Source organism: Colius striatus, chromosome 13 (assembly GCF_028858725.1).
Source record: "Colius striatus isolate bColStr4 chromosome 13, bColStr4.1.hap1, whole genome shotgun sequence".
Lineage (NCBI taxonomy): Eukaryota > Metazoa > Chordata > Aves > Coliiformes > Coliidae > Colius > Colius striatus.
This window is the reverse complement of record NC_084771.1, coordinates 18,137,966-18,161,535: the sequence shown is the minus strand read 5'-3', so window position 1 is coordinate 18,161,535 and position 23,570 is coordinate 18,137,966. Positions and strand designations below refer to the sequence as shown.

Genomic DNA, 23,570 nt, shown 5'->3' with positions numbered 1-23,570 from the left:
TTTTAACAGCAAGTGTGAATATTCTCCTGGAAAACATCTGCTTTGCTGAAGCAGAGCCAGCGGAGTGGGGCTCAGGTTTGCTGCTCTCTCCAAGACTTGATGGAGTGGCTCTGCTTTTCCTATGCTGGCAGGGTGACCTGTGTGAAGTCCCTGGCACAGGGATATCTATGCCCAGCTTGGTCTTCAAAGAGAAATTTAATAACTGTGACTATTACAGAAGTATTGGAGAGAGCAAAATGCATGCTTACAGAAACAAATACTCAGCTCTGCTGTTTCTCATTTCAGAATTTGGCCTTGTAGAAGGACACACTGATTGAGCTGAAATTTGATTGCTACTATTTCTTCCAAAAAATGTAATAGGGCCTTAACATGGCTAACATCAAGAGGCAAACAGCAATGCCCATTCTTATGCTTTTGATTCAACACAAAGAAAATTCTAAAGCTAATTTTAAGGTGAAAAACCACATAAAAAGAACAAAATTAAAGAATGTATAGGAAAGATTTGAAATGCTAAAAAGAAACACATTCCTGACTGCGGCATAATCCTCCTTTGGCTCAAAGCAAGAAATGAATATTCAGAGCGTGAGAAACAGAGAAGGCAAGATAGCTTGCTGTGAAACTAAATCAAGGGATAAATATTCAGGGTAACAAGATGTGCTGTAGCAACTTTCAACAAAAAAACAATAGCAACTGCTACAGCTAAATAGGTATAAAATTACTACTTGTTAGGAGACACATGGCAGCTTTATGTTTGAAATATTAGTGTAGTATGTCAAAACCAGTTTAGAGGTTTCATAATGCTGAGAGCATTCCAGCAAGAGATTGTACACTTCCACATGCTGAAATACATGAGAGTGGCATGTGCAGATTGAGGGCACTGGTTGTGCTCCTTCCTGTCATACTAATGAATGGCTTGTTTAGCAGCAATACAGATTCCTTATATATTTTAAAGTTTGAAAAAGGGTGTTAAAAAGAGGTTGGATCAGCCTCTATATAATGTTAACCTTGCCACTCCATACTATTTTGTACTTGGCCTAAATCAGGAACTTTCCCCCTTCACTGTTGCCTCATTTCTCCCTCCAGCCCTAGAATATGGACATCAACTTTAAACATTAAAATTCACTGGCCCAATTTCTACAAATCTGAAATAAAATCGTATGGTTAGACAAATGATTTCATGTCAGACAATAAGAGAGCCTTTTTTGTTTACATATTTTAACTGTTTGCATACTCTAGTCTTCCCTAGGAGTTAAACTTGTACAGTTTTTTAAAACTGTGTCACGGAAATGACAGCTGGGACTGTAAGAACACTGTCTAATGTGAAGGATCATGATGAATCCATGAGAATCAGCAGTGCTGTGTATCTAGGCTTTACACTATGTCTTCCTGAAAATGACCAGGAGCATTTCCACCTCTAGAACTGCCTCCAGAATCTTACATATAACAGAGACTGAGAATGCTGTCACGGAAGACAATCTTACATGTCATAAACAATCACCAAATTTACAGCTACTGAAAATTTGGATCAAAGAGGAAATTTGCACCTCTTTGAAATAACCTGAACAAAAAGTTAATTTTAAATCCTTGAAGTGATATTAAAAAATCTTTGGAGAATATGGCATCATAACAGTACATCCACACGCAAATGTTGTGGAAGAGGATAACTAAAACACTGTTTCATGCTAACCTCAGCCACTTGAAAATGTGTACCTTAGGGAAAAGACTATAAAGTTGTACTGTAAATATAAAGACTACTCAAACAAACTAGTAGCAGTTAAATATTTTCAGAAGAAGCTCAGCTATAAACACCACATTCATTCAATAGAAACAGACACAATGGAGACCTTCCCCTTCAATTACTTTAGTCATTGATGCAAAGTATTAACAATTTCCTGCCTGGTATCTTTTCGTGCAGATAGAGCTTTTTCTGATAAACATCTTGTGCTATATTTGTAACTAAATGTGATCTGGCCTTCCTGTTCCTATTCTCTGAATGTCACAAAATACTGAAGCAGGATATGCGTAACAGCAAAGTTAACATCTTCTTTAATCACAGATACTTCTGTATTTATATCCTTGGTATTCTTGATGAGTTACAGAAAACTAAAAACTAAAAACTACTGAAATCGAATAATAAAAATATAAATTACTAATATTTCTTCACCTACCCTGTTTTATTCTGGTTCACAAATAAGACTTATTACTTCCAGGTACATAAATGGAAATTTATATTTCAAATGCAGACATCCATTCCTATTTGCATTTCTTTACAGTAACATAAAAAAAAAAAAATCTTTCTCAAAAAAATGTTGTTTTTCCTTTGGAATTAGCACAAGCAAGCTGCTTAATATATTTTACTATTGATTCTAATATTGCTGTAACTGAACTGTACAATATATTATTTTTATGGAATTAATTCCTTGACTCTAGAGATTTAATATTCATAGCCTTTACTGGAGCTAGGGAGTTGAATTGTAACAATGGCTTAAAGACAAACATCTCTTTGTTGGAACTTGTCCAATTTTTTTATTGCCCAAAAGTACTGTTAGAAAAGTGAGTTTAATTTCCCTTGTTGTATTTTCTGTACTTCAAGCAGTCATACAGTCAACAGCTGGCACAGGTCATTGAAAAATGATAGGAAGGTTTCAATGTAATTTGCTTAAAACTTTTGGATCTGACTGTAACAGAAGTAACAGAGTTTATTTGAATGCCCACTTGGCATTCTTAAGATACACATTATATCTTCAAATTGTGCTTCTGTTAAGCTGAAGTATTAAGATCACATTGATGGACAAAACTGCCAGTGGAAAATCCCTAAGATAGGACACACTAACAAGAAACCTGACAAACACATCAGCAGTGTGAAGATGAGCATTTTTTTTCCATTCTGCAAGAATAGTGCATCAAAGAGCAACTAAAATCTCCCTTCGATGGCAGAAAAAGATTCAGTATTCATTAGAATATATCTTGCATTTCCCTATACCATAGAACAGAACAGGAAGGAAACAGATGCAAAGCCTACATTACCTAAGTAAATGTTATTTCAAGGAGTGAAAATCATAAGGGCATTGAAATATACTTTTTTTAAAATTTCCTTTTAGGAACACTTCACAGAGGTCATAAAAAACCAGGAGTTTCTCTTGCTCCCTGCTAATGAAATTGCAAAGCTCTTGTCTAGCGATGACATCAATGTCCCTGATGAAGAAGTCATATTCCAGGCATTAATGATGTGGGTGAGACATGATTTGCAAAACCGCCAACGAGACCTGGGAATGCTTCTTTCTTATATTAGGCTGCCACTACTTCCCCCTCAGGTATGAATGTTAAGGGATAACAGGAAACATAGCTACCAACTGAAATGCTTACCTCAAACACCATTTAGACAGGGAAAAGAATTCTGTGGAAAAGTTCTACTTTCAGATTTCTTTTTAGGTTTTTTTTGCCTCTTTTTTTTTTAACTGTATAGTAGATATTTTTATTTATTAAAAATAATAAACATAGTAGATATATTTACTATTTGAGAACATGGGTTTAAAAAAAAATCCCACAATGTCAGTGTAATCACAAATCTCAAAATTTCCTTTATAAAAATGTCAGTCTCACTGCACTACAGAAGTACCAACTTTGTTGGGTAACAACAGCAGTAGTTTTCCTCTAGGCACACAGCAACTTAGGTATCATGCAAAAATATTTATTTATATTTACCAAGCTGCAGGACAGATAAGGCACCATATTTGTTTGTTTGTTGCCATAAAAAGTTGAAAACACCAAAAAGGTCTAGATTCTTGCTGTCTATGCATTGACATTTCTTGTCCTTTAAGACTTAAAGAGTCATTTCATCAAATAAGCTCCAGAGATGGAAACACTGTTTTATAGTAAGCTGACACTGCTGTGTCCATGTCATAGAAGAATTTATATATCTCATCAGAAAAGCCTGTAAGAATATAAAAACTGATAGGACATTACAGCTACTTTATGGATCTCTGTGGCTGAAGCTGCAAATACTCAATCTTATTGAGTTATATTAATATATTTTAAAATATATTAATATATATTATTAAAATTTAGTATATTCTAACATTCAGAGATGTCCATTACTACATTTTAGATTTTCTTACACTCAACATCAAAAGGAGTTTTGCATTTAGAGAGTGCGGTACTACGTTTTAATTTTTAACCTTTACTAAAGGTGCAAAGAAAGTTTTGGAAAAAATAAAGCAAACATATCGCACAAAGACTTTTTAACCTATATTTATATTGTCTTGTCTCCATTAAAGTAGTGTTTCCAGTGAAGCTTGAATGAGAGGTGAACTGCAAATGAGTATTTGTAGCTACAAATACTGTAATTACTAAAGCACACATAATTTTAATGATCTAGCGATATATAAGATTCTTACTTTTCATTTCTTAGTTACTAGCAGATCTAGAAAATAGTCCAATGTTTGCAGACGACCTAGAGTGTCAGAAACTTCTTATGGAGGCTATGAAGTACCATCTCTTACCAGAAAGACGGTCTATGATGCAGAGTCCTAGAACTAAGCCTAGAAAATCTACAGTGGGTGCACTTTATGCTGTAGGAGGTATGGATGCCACTAAAGGTAAGTTCAGAAATGAATTATTGTATTGATTACTTGTATTACAGATACCTAGAGAATATATGACACCTATTTAAAGATTTTTGTTAGGAAACCAGCAACTTATGGAAGAAAAAGAGGGTAGAAAAAAAAAAAAATCACAAACCACAGTCCTATGTCTTAGGTGCTCCTTGCTGCAAGAATCATGTTTGTAAATTATATATATGCATCTTGAAGTTCAGACTAAAGAAGTTTCATTCCGATGGTGATTTCAAAATTAAGTTTGGAAGGAATTTGTATAATGATTTACAAATCAGAACTAAAAAAGAATAATCACATTCTGTGATTATTTAGCATTGTTTCAGAACCCTGTGCTCCACTTTTTTGGTCAAAGTTAAAAGGCTGGAAAAATGTTTAAAGCAAAAAAAAAAGTGAACTATGGAGAATGCTTAGCTAAATCTCATCAAGTCTTACTATAAAACTTCACCTGGAAATATTTGTGTTTTTTTATGAGTGCAACAGCATGTGAAGCTTTTTTTCAGGACTTCCTACACAGAGTTTCTTTTTCAGGTTTGTAGTTGAAAGTTAAATGTTAGAAATGTATTCCAGTTTTTATTACTTGATTTTCACAACTGCAATCAGCTTACAGCTTTACACATTACACTTTTATATTTAGTAGGCAGCATATTAAATATTTTTCTGCAGGAACCTTAACTTCAAACCCACAGCTTGGAGCTAAAGAACTATAATTAGTTTAAAGTCTAGCAGCTTGCTGAACAGTATTACTTTTAGCTGTGTGAGTTCACTTTAATAGAATCACAAAGAGGCTAATTCATTTCATGGTTTGCAAAAAGTTGCTGATGAATGATTTTTTCCTATATGAGAGATCTTACTGTGACACCTTACAATCTCTGTGCAATCAAATCAAGTGCAAAATACCCATTCATCACCATCACAACATGAAAACACTCATTCCTAGGACAATTTAGCAAAATGAAGTTCAACAATAGCAATTAGTATAGTTTCATTAGTGATTATTTATGACTTATATAGTACAACCAAGAATCCAAGATAGTCTTTAAACTAACTCCTACCAAAATAAGAATTAATTTTTGTGATATTTTTTTCTGAGTAAAGATTATTAAGAGAAAGGGCTTTTTTCAGTCAACATCTGCACTTCCTGTTGATCCCTCTTTTACTTACTACCTTGGAATAAAGCCAATTGTTTTGAACTTTTGCCTTTTGATGGTTAAGGAGAACAGCACTTCCTTTCCTCCCCACTCACTTTGAGCCTGTGGTGGATTGTAAGATAAAGGAAACAGCACCTAAGAGACAACAATTCACTGGAACAACTTTGAGAAGGGACTAACTACCACCTCTGGCAATAGTATGCTTTCTGTGATAAAGAAAACTCTCAGGGAATGGTAGATTTGGCTTTGTGCTTATCTCAGGTGGTATAGGAAGCCAAATATCAGCTTTGAACAATCAAAAGAAGATCAAAGAGCTTCTTTGGGGCTGGTATTTTGAAAAATGTGGATGTTCCTAAACCTTAACTTTCAAAACCTGCCTTCCAGCCTCCATAACATTTATAGCCTCCAGGGTATGTATGAACACACTGTTACACCTTCACCTATTTTTCCCATTTTTTAGTTAGCTGTGAGATACTTTTGAAGCTGAAAACTTTGGGGCTTTCACATATTAACATAGAACTAATGGGAGGGAATCAAAACAAAGAAGAGCAAATAGACTAACAAAATGGAAAGAAATGAGTATAGCAGATGACCTCTAGCAGATCTGTAAACAAAATACTACCTGCTTTATTGCTTTATTACTTGGCTGTTGTAAGTCATTCCTTAGCCATTAACTGCCTATTGTAATTCTCGAAATACTACTTCTCTGGTCTCAAATCCCAGTCAAGAAATAGGCAGGACTGTTTTTCTCTTAGGGTTGCCCTCAGCTGAGCTGAAGCTAAGCTCCAGGGTGCACTGTATGTGCAACTGGCAATTGCCTTTTCTACCTTGGTTGCTACTCGGCCATCTCCCCATTGTGCTAAATCAGCTCTCAAAGGAGCAATTACAGCTGCTGACTAACAGGAGCTAGTGCATGAAAAAGTGTCAGTTTGGAATGGCAGAGAGCTTGGGCCTCATAAATAGTTGCAATAAAAATACTATGAGAAGTTCAGTGACCTGAAAAAATTGAAAATACAGCTTATATATTGCAGCAGACAAACAGTTATTGCAAGGCTGCTGCAAAGGCGAACCTCAAGGAAGCTGCCTGTGGGAACCAAGTTTATACTCACAAACAAATCAGTCTTCTCCCTGTCACCAGCATTAAAAGGAAAATATCCAAAGCCTTCCTGAAGATGCAAGCCCAAGTACTAAGACAAACAGGCATATGGATATATTTTCCATTGTTGATATCACAACATGATTTAAGAGGACATAGCTGTGAGGTACTACATTCATAAAGAACATAAAAAACCACCTCCAAACCACAAAAAAGCTACCCTTACCGTATTTCAATGAGTAACAGATTTAACTTTTCTTGAAAACTTTCAGTATTACAAACATTTTCTGGCATGTAATCCTGCACCTTCTTGCTCCTAGTTTATTTTCATAGATTTGACAATCACATTTGCATGTGATTAATGCAACTTTCTCACTAAGTTCACATTTCATAACTGAAGTTTTCAGGGAGCCACAGGAAACATCCACACACAGAATATCAATGCCTGGCTACTGACTGCTGGGTACTGATCAGTTCATGGCTGTCACATAACCCTTACTGTCTTTAACAGGTACCACTACAATTGAAAAATATGACCTTAGGACTAACAGTTGGATACAAATTGGTACTATGAATGGCAGACGACTACAGTTTGGAGTTGCAGTAATTGACAACAAGCTCTATATTGTGGGAGGAAGAGATGGTCTGAAAACTTCTAACATTGTTGAATGTTTCAACCCTATCACCAAAGTCTGGACTATAATGCCTCCTATGTCAACACACAGACATGGTCTAGGTAAAAGGTTCTCTTTCATTGCAAATACCTTGCAAAGTGTACAAGGGAATTTTGATTGACACAAACATTGTGAACGTAACCTTTTAAAGCATTTGATAACATGCAGACAGAGTTCTCTATTTTCATAATTTAATAACAGCGATATTTAATTTGTAATAATGAAAATAATCAACTCCTGTGCCAATTTGACAGTTGTATTTGCAATTCAGCAACAATCCATTTTATTTTACTTATTTATTTTTACGATTGTGACTTAAGCCCACAGGTACCAAACATGGAAAAAAATTACTCACATGGAAAAAAAAATGTGGTAAGGAAATAAACACAACTTACCTAATTTTAACCTTGTAATTACAAGGTTTTACAGAGCTCTACCATGACTTAGGATCTATGTGTCTTTACTTCACAATAATCATCAGTATTATTCATGGTTAATGAATAATATGAACATGAAATCTATAATTTCTTTCTGGAACTTTAAAAAACTAAGGATAAGTTTACAGTTGAGGAGACTGTAGAAGAAAGGATATGATGATTTCAGTTTACAGAAACAGGTATTGTTTGAAAACATGGGTAAGTTCAAATAATGTAAAATACCTTTATTTTCATCAAGAAGAGAAAAATATTAATCCAGAATTATCTCGTTAACTTTTGTGGCCTGTATTACCTTCTCCTCCACTTGGTGGAGAAAGTACAGTGTAGGGTTCTTACCAGCTAGGCTGTTAAATTCATGAAAGCAAACAATAGTTTATAACAAAGGGAAAAAAGACAAACCTGATTAAAAAATTCTCATTGAAGTTTTTATAATTACTAACTGCAGGAGCACAATTCTACCCAACAAATAGGTCACAGCGGTAAATCTGAGTGCCCAAAGATAAGCTTATATCTGTGCATCAGCCTGGTTTGCAAAGCTGCCTTACACTTACAGTTCCTATTAGCTTCAATGTGATTTTGTGGAGAGTTAGCACTTTTGAAAAAAAATCAGGCCATGTATATTTAGGCCTGAAAAGACAGATTCAAACACTTTGCCTTACCTAACAAAGGATACAAACGGCGGCAGCAGCTCCCCAAAGAGGAGACACCAAAGCCTTTCTCTCTGAAGAAGGACAAAGACATAGGATATGTCCACACAGAGCTTTGCAGACACAGCCAAGTTCACTCTCCTGTGCCTCAAGGACAACACATACAAGCCAGCTCTTATCCAAAAGCGTGTTCCCCTTACAGGCATTAAAATGTTATGGTACTTTAGTTATTAAGGACGGCGAGCTACCCACGCACTCAGGCTGGCAGGACTACAGAGATTCAGCTGGCTAAGAATATGGATAGGTGATTGATTTGGGCATATTTTTCATTGCCTGGCAAAACCCCGTCTTTCTTCTCATTTAGGGGCTCAAATTTGTTTCAGAACAAGGTCAACAGAAGTGGAAGAGATAAAAGTCCAAGAAGACAACATCAGAACTAAAGCAGCTTTCCTCTAATCTTTTGGCAAAAGATAATGCTTATCCAGAAAAACACTGTATTTGAAGTATTTTCTTTATCTTTGTTCATTCTGCCAAACAACAAGGCAGCTTTTAAATAGTTTAATACCCACTGAAATTGCTTGTCTGCACACGGAATTAGAGCGTGAAGTTAATACTCTACTGGTCACTGAAATTACTACTGTAATTTGTCTTTAATTCTATCTTTTAAGGAGTGGCAATGCTTGAAGGACCCATGTATGCTGTTGGTGGCCATGATGGATGGAGTTACCTTAATACAGTAGAAAGATGGGACCCACAAGCACGGCAATGGAATTACGTTGCTAGCATGTCGACCCCTAGAAGCACTGTAGGGGTTGCAGCATTAAATAGCAAGTATGTCAACAGGAAAAACTCTAAGCTTTCATTTACTTCCTTCCTTGGAAATACAGCTTCTTAAATTTTCTTTTCAATCTTATGGTAATTAACCACCTCAAGAAAACAAAGAGAAAATACAATGAACAAAAATAAGAAAGAAAAGAATTTCCTGTGTTGTATGGTAAATTGTTTTCAATTACAGTCATGTTTTAAACATGTTTCAGCTCTTTTAAGATGCAGTAGTTTAAAAATGCTATTACATGCATATCAGAATTTTACCTGGAATATAACTTTCAGAGATATAACATCAGCTACTCTAAAAGAATATTCCAAGGTTATGTTTACATCTTAAAAATCATTGTTTCTAAGGAAGCAGCATTTAAAAGAATGTGTATAGAAACAAATAATTCCTCTCATTGTACACCTCCTGCATGTACCCACAACTTATATGTTAAAGTTTACAGGCAAGAATAATTTTTAAAAAGTTAAAGGTAAGCATGCAGTATGTTCAATGAAAGGAAGACAAGTTTCATAATTAGATATGGAATAAACAGTCTTTTATAAGTCTTATCCTACCCAGATATACTCTGCCCCTTATCTATTAATTAAATACATTGAGATCATATGTTCACTGTACATTGCTTTTCTGAACTAGATTTTCAAAACTTAGACATCAGTATCATTCTAAGGTACTCAAGCATTTTTATATAGGAACAGACACACGTATGAATCTCCTGTGTAACCTGTAGTGAACAATGTGTTATACCTTTTTGTATGTTCCTATTCAAAAGTAATTGTATTTCAGTGTGAGGAAGAACAATTCATAAATTAATGCCTAACAGAATTCTATTTTCCCTCTTCAGCAACTGAGTCTAGCTCTAGAAACACAAAAGCCTTCCAAAAGGACCCAGGTTAAATTGGTTGTGTCTTGAGCCCACCTTTCTTTAAATCTATGGAAAGCTCTTAGCAATTACAGTTTGTAGAGGCTGGGAATATTATAGTTACAGGCAGACAACTGGCTTTATCATGAAACTTTGTTACTAGCTTTCCTGTTCACTTCTTTAATTCCAGAGAAAGAGAAGGATAAAGAGCAGAAACAGATGTCAGCAAACCAATATTTGAAAATTCAAATGTGTACAGTTGGGGTTTTGCTTTCAAACATGACATGATTTTAATCATTAACTCTAAAGTGCAACAGAAGCAGAACTGCCTATTCGAGTCCCTGTTGTATCTCAGAGGAAATGTTCTCAGCATAAACTTCACCAGAAACTCCTGTTGGTACCTTCCACAGTGATATGCAGGAAACTACTTTGTCAGAGAGGAAATCCAACCTGATCCTGACTCTGTTCTCAACCACTCCTGATACAAGCTGTCTCCAGCCTGGCTTAAATCATGTCTGCTAGTCTAGTGACGTCATTTCTGGCATACCAGGGGAAGCCAAGATCAAACACCCATCATTCAGTGCTACTACTGCAGTTTAACTAAGCAGAATGCTTCTCCTTTTCCTGTTTCCCTAAGTCACATCATATTTTTTTCTATCCAACCCCACCAGAAAAGACTGAGATTCTGTGGAGCAATGTTTTTGACCAGTAAATAGTCTACTGAAAACATCATTAAATAATGGCATATTTGCTCTCTACTTAGACAACGGGAAACACCACCAGGTTTTTAGACACATTATAGAAAACAAAGAAAATCCCAATCAATCTGTTTGTATACACAGTGATTTCCACTCTCTGTGAAAGCTGTGTAAACAAGTAGGCTGTATCTAATAGCATGATGTGAAAAGAAAACAAATGAGATCCTCAAGATTATTATGAGTTAAGCACTGAACTGCACAGCTTAACTCTTGCTTTCATTCTTAAACATTAGGAGAGAGTGCGAGAATTTTTGTATTATTCTATCACTGATCAAGATTTTTCTAGTGAAATTATACATCAGAGCTTTCTAAAACATTTTCCTGTCACTGGACAAAAACTTTCTGAAGTTTTCTTCTGAAGCAAAGTTCAACTGATCTGTTTTAGGTGACTTTGGACAAGTTCCATGTGTTGCCTGGGTCTTTAATTAATTGTAGTAAGTAAATTCAATTTCATGGCTTTAAACAGTAGCCAGGATTGGAAAAAGACCTGAATAACTGGCATATCCAACATCTAAACATAGAATCATGGAATGGTAAGGTTGGAAGGGGCCCTTAGAGATCATCTAGTCCAACCCCCATGTCTGCTATTACATACAGTATGCACACTATCAGAGACTAGAAGCATCCAAGTTAACTTGAAATACAAAAGAAATTCAGACTTTGTAAAATTTATTGACAAAAAGCCACAAAATACTCATGCTTCTTACTGTGGATTTCTGCCATTTATTCTTACGTGTTCTCCTGACATCACCTGTTCTAAATCTCAAGTTGTTCACTAGGTGTCTTTAGGCTGAAGAGACAAGATGACATACTTGTATGGTAACTTCTGTATGGTGACTTCTGTCCAGCAGATCTTGAAACCAAACATTTAGGAAACATATTTAATATATTTTTATATCTATTTTTTATATATAATGGCAGTATTAAAGTTCTTTTACATATTAACAGTACAGGAAAAAGTGTGATACAAAGATCTCAATTTCTCCATAAGCCTGTCATAGGGAATACTACCCATGTTTCAAACATATGCATCTTTCAATTAAATTCCATCTATAGCTCGCATTAAAAGGAGCCGACATGGATTTTTAAGCTTAATTTCTGTATGTGACTGCTTGAAAATTTACACAACATATGAAGACTCTAACTTCCTTCATATGGCACATAAACCCTTTGTGAAAAGAAAGTTCCAGAGCATAACTGTAAGATAGCAAATAACGAGCATAAGGATCATTTTAAAGTGGTCTGAATGAAGCTAACAAAATAAAATTCCTATTAAAATGAGACAATAAAGACTCTTATTTGTTTCCCTTCTTATTGGTAATTATCCCAGACTATATGCTGTTGGTGGACGAGATGGGAGCTCCTGCTTGAAATCAATGGAATGTTTTGATCCACACACAAACAAGTGGAGTATATGTGCTTCAATGTCTAAGAGAAGAGGAGGTGTTGGTGTTGCAACCTACAATGGGTTTTTATATGCTGTGGGAGGTCACGATGCACCTGCTTCCAACCACTGCTCTCGACTTTCTGATTGTGTAGAAAGGTAAGGGATTTTTTTTTTTTTTTTTACATTCCAGGAAGGAAATATAAAATCATTTATATCAGCAAGGGAAATCTCTGCACAATTGGAATGTTGTGCTTGTAAAACATATTATGCTTAAAAAAAAATTATTTTGAGCGAATAACTGATTTCCAGGGCTCTTGTGATAACAAAACAATTAACTCTCAGAAGCAAATTCCTCCCAACTCCCTCTTCTACTCGAGCCCTGGATGAGAAAGGAACATTTAGAGTTGGGACAACTCCTCTGGCTATATAATGGGCCTCGGTACACACAGATACTCCTGTGTCATTTGGGGACAAGAAAGGAAAACTTAGCAAATATTTAACTACTTGTTCTGAAGAACAATGACTAAATTTTGTTCTTAGTTAGGTGGTATAAAGCTAAAACTACCCTGGAATTCACTTGAACATACATTTGAAGTTGACTTAGCTTGTTTCAGAAACAAAATCAACACTGATGTAAATCACTATCATGCATTTTGTGTCACAAACTGTCATCTACTACATGAGATATTCAATTTCTTCTACAGTGAATTTTTCAGAAAATATTAGTTCTGACAAGAAAATGAAAAAAATATCTTTATGGAGAAAGAAAAAAGAATATATTGAAATAACTTTGCTGAGTCAACTGATAGCCATGCTAGCATTCCCTCAGGCCTCATTTATATTTAAAATATATAAGTTGTTTAATCTGATAGAAACGGAGAGACTAGTTAAAAAGTGAAAATACAAGTATCTTACACATTCTTGAAGACCCCTCTAGTGGCTAAATTAAATATTCAATCATGTTACTCATCATTCTCTTTATTAGTTCATCATGTAAACTGAACTACAAGACATTATAAAATGAACAAGTATCAGTAACTTAAATTTGAAATATGTTTCTACCATGTATTTTGCTAAATTTCATCATAAAACATCCTAGGTATGATCCTAAAACAGATGCTTGGACAACTGTGGCCCCTTTGAGTGTTCCTCGGGATGCTGTTGGAATTTGTCCCCTGGGAGACAGGTTATATGCCGTTGGGGGCTATGATGGCCATACATACCTGGATACTGTGGAGTCCTATGATGCTCAAAATAACGAGTGGACAGAGGTAACAGGAAAAAATGCCTAATAAATTGTAGGAATTCTCCCTGCAGATGAGAAGAATTCTGCCTGAATAATGGATTAAAATGTTATGTTGCAAAATTACCACTGTTCTTGTGACATGTTATATATTAGGATGCAATAATACTGTAGCTAGTCTTTTAAAAAATACTGGTTGCCCTTCCTATGAAATAGTTGAATAAAATTTTTCAGACTAAAGGGTGCAGGCAATGCATGGCCAAATGAAACAGATTGCACAAACCTTTCAGTGCTTTAAGCACTTAAACTTGTGGTGGCCAGAGCTAGCGTCTGTTTGCCAGCATTGCCCTCTACTGGAGCCACTTTCAAGTTTTCATTTTTATGGCCATCACCACTGAGACCAAGAGATGTTTAAAGCTGTCAAGATCTGTTTGTAGCTACATAATTCGTGGTTTTAGAATATAGGATATGCAGGTCTTCTAGAAAAGTTAGGAGCAGCATCACCAACCTACACTCCTGTAATTCTCAGCTTCTGTTAAAGAGCCCTAGTTAAATCTAATTTTCTTAGCAGTACGTTTGTTTGAATAAATAATTTGCTTTCCTTTTAATCTGAAAGCAATTTTTTCTAGTCTTATCCATAAAAGTATACTAAAAATTTTTCTTCATTTTTTCTTTTCCTTTTCTCCCCTTTTTTAGGAAGTTCCTGTCAATATTGGAAGGGCTGGTGCATGTGTTGTTGTTGTGAAGTTACCCTGAGAGCTATAAATATGGTGGAACTAAACTGAGTGAAGTTTCATGATGACTGAGTCAGGAAGATAAGAAATATTTCCAGAAAGCAGTACAGACTATACACAGCAGCCCTCCATTATAAAATACTCACATCCGAGCCATTACCCTATTAGAGCACAAAAGTGTCTTCCTGCATTACAAAAATCAGAGAATTTTGCATAATTATTTTAATATGTCTGATGTGCAAATTAAATAATATGTTTAAATGCTGCAGGTTGTTACAAATGTACATCTGTTATTTATAAATGCAGTAGTAAAGTGATAAATGGATGTATAAGGTTTCATAAACTTTTTTCTTTTCTATGTTGGCAGTAATGTTAATGTTTATAAAAAGAATTTTTCTATTTTAAGTAAATGAAAATTAATAACAAATACCTTCAACAGAGAACTGCACAGAAGGAAATATTTGTCCATAAATATCACCTACAACAGAATATTCTCTTCAGCAGTAAGTTAATGTCTGTATTCAGATATAAATTACTATAAGAAAATTAAATCAGAGAGACATAGAATTTGGTTGCTATTCAACCTTCAACATTGCTAGTAGGGTGACAGAATACCCATTTTTACAAGTGTATTAAATTGAATAGTACAAGTTAAACAGATAGTAGGTTTAAGGTATTTTTACGCTATTAAGTATGTGCCAACAGAAAAAAAACCCCTTTGTTGTCAAAACACAATGCTAATGTAACTTGCAATTATTTCCACAGTGCATAGATATGTGATATTTTCATGCTGATCAGTGTCTCAGGTTATTCACGAATTTGTCTTTGCCTCTAACCATGTGTCTATGTATGTTAAACTAATTTGACTATTCTTGGAATAATCACCACACATCACATTTTAAAACAATCATACAATTACATTCCTTGAATATAACTTACAAAATGAAATTTCTATATCATATTGATATGCCAATCTTTGACCTCAGCTGAAGATTACCAGCTTTCTCTCATGTACAGTAGAAATATAGTAAAGAAAAAAACCACATCCACTGTGTGATGTTATATACCATTTACATAAGCATGTTTTTGTTTTATTTTAAAATAAGAGAATGCTAAAAATCAAGAAAGAACAGAAAAAGAATCACATGAAAGCAGCACATAATATTCCTCCACATGCATGATATTTTCTTTTTGTGTGCCAATTTCTAATGAAGGTTTTAATTTGTTTCTCATTAACTTTTTTTTTTTTTTTAAATAATTTCATGTGCTGAAAGTGTATTTTAGAAAATGAATGTAAGATATTCTATGCTGTAAAGCACAATATTTGGACAGCATCACTTTAGTGTTTGTTATGTTGTTGTTTTGTCAGTATCAGAAAATTCCTAACATGAAAATTTTCTGAATATGTAGATTACCTTTCCTGCTAGAATACTGTGTTTGCAGAATTCAGCAATATGCTATTTTAAAAAAAATTATAGTATCAATCCTATTGAATGCTTCTAAAGGGGAAGTATCATAAGCATATTTATAAAAGGAAAAAATTTTTAACTTGAAAAATCTGCTGTTTATATATAGCATGCCGTATTCCAATAAACTTTACTTTCTCTGCTAAGAAAATTTAGACTATATTTTAAGAACTTTGTGGGTTTTATTTTACATCTTTTCAATAAGAGAAAATACAGAAGTATGAATCCCATTTATGAGCTCTAAAAGAACAAAACAACCTACCTTAATGGACTTACTGCATCTGATCCACATACACTGAAATTTACTATCCTTGCAGCACTTCTTTTTAGCTAATGTTCATCCTTTTTCTTTCCTTGAGTCAAAACCAGTTATCATTACTGTCATGTCAGGATACCCTTTCTGTGAAAGGGGCTTGCATACCCCAGCCCTTAGCAACCTGAGTTGATAGCGAGCTAAAAGTACAGTACACTGTAAGATGATTTATTTTGGGGCCATTTATTACATGAGGCCGCCCTACGATAGAAACAAATCAGTGTATCATCTTACAACTACCTTCACTTATTTGTGAGCTTCTAGGTCAGCACCAAATCTTTTACTGTCCTGGTGGGTCGGACTTTATTTTACAAGTATTTTCATTTTATATCTACTTTTGTGGAGAGAAAAAAAAACCCAACAAAACCCCACAAAACCCTCTACCAACCCAAACCTACACAAAGAGCCAAGCAAATGAGGAACAAAACCTAAACCAGCTAGGGGGTAATGGGCTGCAGAGTTCATATCAGAAGAGGATGGTATTTTTACTTCCCATCAAATCAATAACAGTAATCTGAAACAAATGCAAGGGGTCAATATCCAGGGCTGGTGGTGAATCTGCATAGTAAGACGTTTGTGAATGTGAGGTGGATGTTAATTTTTTTTTCTCTCTCTCCCCTGTAGAGAATCCCTACAGCGAATTCCCTATAGAGAATCTGTCTGGCCACCTACCTAGAGAATATTTTTTCAGTAAATATTAACTTTTAAATATTAATAATAAAAACACTAACATTTTTTCCCACTCTGCTCTGGTCATACAGAAGTCATATGCACTCTTTTAAATAAATAAAGACTTACCTGGGCCAGGAGGAGAAAGTCTGTGTTGCTTATCATTCAAGCTCTAAATCACACTTTTCTCATGTTCTCCTATAACAGCATATCCCTGTAACCAGTAAAATCTCATTTATTCTTCTCTTGTTTGGAAAGCACTGATATTGAATACTCATTCTTAAAACAAAATACAAATTTTATAAACAACGTGCAAAGAATTTCAAGATACACGGAGAAGGCACATCAGAATAGGCACTGACAGTACCAATGTGTCTTTCTCATAGAGCCTTTGCATGACATTTGAAGCTTTCTTGGGGTTAAAGAAGACAACACAGCCTCAAGTGAGAGAAAAACAGGCATGGGTACAGTAGTTTACAAAATATAAAGCCATCTCTAAAAACCTAATGAAGGTAGGTAAGGAAAGAAAATGAAGACCTGAGCATAGAAGAGGTCAGTTCTGAAGAAGAGAAGCTATGGGTGAATACCTTCACACAAACAAACAGGATCAGCCTTTGAGGACCGCATGGCTTGCAAATGCAGAGATGATATAGAAGTATCCTGCCTTTATCCCTCCTTCAGCTTGCAAACTTGATCAAATGCTTTACCAGTAAACAAGACATCAGATATTTAGGAAAAACATCTAGAAAATTAAACAATCCCCTTAAATATATGTGTAAGTATACCACTATTTCCATAGTTTAATAAAGTCTCAAAAAGACTATAAGAAAACTACACTTCTCTATTTCTTTACTGTTCTCTAAAGAATCATGTCATGAGGTTTACTTATTTAAAAACTAGAATGAAAAAGAAAAATTGCAGTATTCTTTTAACTTGCAGCATGCAGGTACGCTTCTTAGTTTGATAAATTCAGTGGCTGTTCTTACAATGAACTACAACCACTGAGGCAGAGTATGTGAATATTTACATATATGTATTGTGTTATGTGATGAGATGCTCTAGAAATTTCTGTGGCATGACTATGGTAACTAGTACACTTTCCAAATTATAAGTTTAAGGCTGTATCTTGTTATGAAAACAACACAAAGGTAAATATGGATAATGGGAAAAGATAGGAAGGGTATAAAGCAGAAAAAAAGACAGGAAGCAATCTGAATGGAACCTTATAAATTAAACAGATCACCTTAGGGAAGAATGGATGTAAAAAGCATATGTGGAGAACTAATTCTGCATGCCCCTCTCTTTGAATGAAAAAAAAAATCTGTCTGAAGAGATGATACTGAGAAATCTGCTATTAAGGTGTCACAGAAAACAGAAATGATGAAGTACCTGTTTATTTACATGGTACTTTTATGTGCAACTGTCTCACTGGGGATCAGGTTGCACACAGACTGGCAACCCTATTTGGAGCTGTTGACAGGAAAAGTTATTTCAACTTGTAAGGAATAAGAGGAATATTACACACTCATATAATAAATTAATGTCAAAATGCTCTATTTTAGAATGGTGACAAGAATTATCATAAGATTAAAATCTCAAGTGCTAGAAAACATCAAAATAAAATTTGACTGACACTTTAATTCAAGTAATAAAATGGCACTACAGAATTTTCTAGAAAAAAGTGTCTCAGTGTTTTTAGTACTAAAGTTTGGTTTAGGTTGTTTTTTTTTTTCTTCCATATTATTTGTACAGCAGTGAAAAATCACGTAAAAGGAAACTACCAATTTACAAAAGGAAATTGGACTCCTAAAAGGAAGGTAGAAGAAAAACAAACTGGAGAGAATTAGGAGATGTTTAGACATTATTAGGTGTGAGGAAACACTAGAAATATTCCCTGATGTGGTGTCATCCCTTCACATTTCCTCTGTTTCTTTAAACATGAGTAGGTGCAACAGTTATGTAGCATCTTTGCTTATTAGGTACCCTGACAGCCACATGCACAGCTGGCTCACTTGCAAGGTGTAGAGAGAGATATCTTCTCTTAGCTCTGACCTTGTACTGCTCTGTGCTTTTTATTATGACTATGTCTGGGAAAATTACTATTATTTTTGCTATTTTCTCCCCCCCCCCCCCCCCAATCATTATGTTCTCTTAAAGTCTTTTTAAGCCTTGGCCATTAAACCATCTTTTTCTAATTTGGATTGTGCGATAACTTCTGTGTGAACTGGATGTTAATAATATAACTGGGTTACTGGAGTATTCACCTACCTAACACATCTGAAAGGTAGGAAATCAGTATTACGGCTATATATGACTGTCACAGAAAAAATCGTTTCCCTGACCCCATAGTCACATTAAGAGAAGGAGGAATTAGGCCCATTTCCATACCCAGGGCTGGTTAATAGGCTAGTGTGTTTTGGACAGTATGTCCACCAAGCCAAGAAGATATGTGGAAATTTGAAGCTTATTTGAGCTATGTAGTCAATCAGATTATGCTGTCACCTTCTTTTTTCCTGCCTTCTTGGTTGAGGAATTTACAAAACTAGCTTTTCTACAGTACATGCTAAATTGGTTGAGGACTAAAAAAAAAAAAAATCTTTTTACGTGAAAGGAGACAATAAGATGTGCATGCCTGGAAGGAATATCCAGCATAATTTCCTTGACACGAATAAACGAAGTGTCACATGAGTCTAATCCTGTATCTTTCTATATGTATATTTCTTCACATGGTTATTACATGATGTAATTGTTGCTTAGACTCATGACCTTAGACTCATCCCCTATTTACTTTTTGTTACCCCTTCTTGTTCCTGTAATTTAGGTGGCATTCCTTGATCCATTGGAGAGGCAAATCCTTGTATTGTCTCCTTCATTAAATGTAGGCAGAAAAAACTATGGAAAAGAAAAAAAAAAAACCAACAAATCCCACTTTGGTATATAAACAAAAGAATAAACCAGAGTGCCTTAGTCAAGGCATATGTGACAGATTTACATTTTGTTACCAGATAGATTAACTTAGTAAAAGAAGACTGTCCCTTTTGCAGAAAAAAATTCCTCAAAAGAAGTTGAGTAAATTCTAACAAATTAAAACAACAAGTAGAAGTCACAACAATCAACAGAAAACCATCTAACTTTAACTGACATCATCTGAACCTCTTCTTCCTTGAGAATGAAGTACTCTATAGAATAATTATGACTGATATGTAAATATATTATTAAATTACACACCTGTAAGACTTTCATCTCTAACTAAGTTTTCTCATCTGTAAAAGGTACCTTTCTTGTGAGATTTTTGGTTTTGGATGCATATTGTTTTCAGTTTTTATGAGGTCACTGGAAGAAATTTCCTTGCATTTGTGTTCTGGCTTTTTTTGCTCTTGATTTTCTAGAACCACATAAATTTTTGCACCATTATAAAACTGCTGCTCTTCAATCACATAATTTTCAACCTTTGAAGCATCATAAGCATCTCTCTCTTCTACTGCAAAATAGATTATTACAAAAAAATTGCTATATAGTAGCCAAATATATAGCCCAGAAAACCTTTTATAACACAGTGCAGAAAATATGAAGAGCAACAACATTGGCAAAAGTAGAGTATAATTTTTCCTTTCTTGCATAAAACAGTTTAAATCACAGTCACAGTTGATCAGTGCTAGATATCTTAGAACTGCAGAAACCAAGGACTGAAGAGCCTATTTTCAAAGCTTACAGGAATTTTGTCAGCAGTAAATTGAAGAAATGAATTGACGAATTCAGTTTAGGCTTAACAGTTTGCAATACAGAGTTTTCTCAGAAGATGGTGCTATGTGACAAATTTTAGAGAATCCTGTCTCTTCTTGAGAGTATGTGAAGCTCTTGTAGTAATATTTATCCTTTAGATATAAACTCTTTCCTATTTTATAATCTCAAGAGTCGACTACATTTTTCAGTGAAGTCATCTTCTACGTCTCCACTTTCACCAGATACACAGACATACTTCTGGCCTCCTAAGAGCAGTTTTGGAATCAAAGTTACAAAGTTAGAACAAAGTACCCCTTGTACAAGTTTCCGGTGCCACAGTTGATGTGGGTGGTCCTGTGCCTGTCTTGTGATTCTGGCACGTTGAAAAATTTGTTTGTTTTTCCTTTTGAGAAAAAGCTCAGATGAGCATAAATCATAAAAACTATTTACTTAGTCCCAAAGGCTCAACATGAAAAGCCAATGACATGGACAGATGGATGAAGCGAAGCCTGTACTTTTCCAGTTGGCCCATTAGCCCAAATCAACCTGCCAGCTATCCCACATCACTTTTCCCTGACTTTCTAAGCAAGGACATTGGGATCATAAACATAACATAAAGAGTTTTTTTATTGTGTTTCCGTATTTTCCATACTACTAAAGTCACAAAAAGGAGAGAGAGGGGAAAACAAAGTGCTTCACATGAAAGATAGAAAACTTCACATAACCCTAATATTTGTTTCTGTAAGCAGGGCATCATCCCTCCTTTGTAGCCCTCAAATTCCCCAGGCCTCTGCATACCAACTGCCTGGCTCTCCTAACTCATAGTTTTTCCTTCTAAAGATTTAGCCCAAGAGTTATGTGACAAAGCTTACATGTGAAACCACATAAAATAATGCCAGTTGTCAAGAAAGTAGTCCAAATCAGAACATTTTAATTTCAAGCATTCAAATCTAAGTTAATATTTCTTAAAATAAAGATAAAATCAGCACTTCTGCATGGAAAAAAACGCCTATGTGTACAGCTACTGAACAACTGATGATAATTGAAAAACCACATCTTGCCCAAGACATTTCTGATAAGAATTGATTATCAAAGACCTCATTAGTTTCTTTCACTCTATACTGTTTGTATTGAACAATAGTAAATAAAAGTCTTGTGATGATTGTGTCTTTACAACTTTGAGTGTTACACTGATACTCTGAAAAACATGTGCTTGTCACATTCACAGTTCGAAAAAACAGTTTGCCAGATAAAGAAAAAATAATTTTAATCACACTTAGTAATCAGATTCTTTTGTGGGAAAAAAAAGGGGCCTGCAGCTGCTAGATGGAGTCAAATACACTTTAAAAATAAAGAAAAATTACTGTGGCATGTTTTTCCCAGGCAACATTGTACACATTTCATTACCAACATTCTATAAAAATGAGAAAGATTACAAAGAATAGGTCAGGAGCCAAAACAGACACTAAAGAGTAGGAAAAAATCCCAAACAAAACCAAAAGAAAACTAGAAGATGATAGGATAGAGAAATTCTGAAGAACCTCTCGAAGTCCATTTCATCTTATAAATATGATAAAATGTAATATAAAAATGTACTTCAATGATTTACTATACTGAAGCAAAAGGACCATGAAGCAAAGCAGAAGCAATGATGATGTAACACCATTTAAAGAGTATTTGTTATAGGCTTTTTTTCTTTCCTGCTTTCTTCCTGCCATCTAAATAATGTTGTCAGATCAGAAAGTAATGTGGTGTTTGGAATGTGTTTCACACTATATTTAGTATCTTTGAGATGAAAATTGCATATTTATTCACATTTCAATAATCTGGCATGTAGATGTAGTGTTGGAGCTAAAATTCATAGTGACTAAATGCCAAGAGCTTTATGTTTCATTTAGCAGCAGGTGATTTAAGAGTCTCAACTGATTCTTGGTTAAAATGCAACAAAATTCAAAATGTGATAGAATTTTCTTAAATTTTAAACATCAGCCTCAGCCTCTGTGAATTTCACTTTACATATACTTTGTTTGTTATATCCTTGTATTTGTTCTCTTTTGTTCACAGTCAAGCCTTTTTTTTTCCTTCTTTTTTTCTCTTTCCTAGGCTGCCATCTTAAAGCCCTTACAATTCTCTCAGGACTGTCAAGTTTGTTCAGCTCTCAAGAGAGATAGAACACAAGTTTTGCTACATATGTTGGCAACTTGTCATAAATGTACTGTAGCTAGAGATGAAAGCAAACTCTTTCTACAGTTATTTCAGAAATAGTGTTTGGAAACTGATTCAATAATTGTCACTATCTTGAAAGGTTTATAGTCACATAATTTATTTATATTACTTTTAAAAATTACTCTTAAAAACAAAATCTTCCCAGGGAAACAACCTTGAGATGTCTTAATGTAATTTGATCACTTATTTTCCCTCATAGTAGATACTGAGGCAACCCACTTTTTTCCCCACATGTTCATATCATCCCAAAATGGCAGGCAAAAAGATATACGAGAGAAGAATTTGTTATAAGTCCCTCAATATCTCACATCCAGCCTTGACCAAAGGAGTATGTTTCAAAGAAGAATTAACTAGAATTATCTACTTGTTGTCAAACAATTGTCTATTTGTTTCTAAATGTACTGCAAAATTACATGTTTCATTCTCAAATTCTCACTTGAGAACAGACTCTTAAGAGTGTATAAACACTGGATTTTGTAGAATTTGGGTTAGATGTTGTTTGATAATTACAAGTAATAACCTATTGATCTGAGTGTGGAGCTACATTCTTGTTTTTCAGATACTAGTTACCGCCTTCCAGTGGAAATTGTTTAGTACATCAGAACACAATAAAAAACAACCACCAAAAATATCAGCTCCTGATCAAATCAGCCTGTAATAAAATACTGCATTCAAAATTCTTCCCTATTATTTCCCAGGTGCGCATTTTGGACATGCAACATCAGCTACATGAAATATT

General features: G+C 34.7%; 1 protein-coding gene across 1 annotated transcript in view; it reads left to right on the top strand.

Annotated features, from left to right (window-relative positions):
• KLHL4 (kelch like family member 4) overlaps positions 1–16,065 on the top strand; it is a 35,450-nt gene extending 19,385 nt beyond the window's left edge. Inside the window, exons 5-11 of the mRNA XM_062006291.1 lie at positions 3,102–3,314; positions 4,412–4,598; positions 7,372–7,596; positions 9,287–9,449; positions 12,401–12,613; positions 13,557–13,728; positions 14,397–16,065. Coding sequence (XP_061862275.1) covers positions 3,102–3,314; positions 4,412–4,598; positions 7,372–7,596; positions 9,287–9,449; positions 12,401–12,613; positions 13,557–13,728; positions 14,397–14,456 — 1,233 coding nt within the window. The 3' untranslated portion in view covers positions 14,457–16,065. The remainder of the gene's footprint in view (positions 1–3,101; positions 3,315–4,411; positions 4,599–7,371; positions 7,597–9,286; positions 9,450–12,400; positions 12,614–13,556; positions 13,729–14,396) is intronic.
• The last annotated feature ends 7,505 nt before the right edge of the window (positions 16,066–23,570 follow it).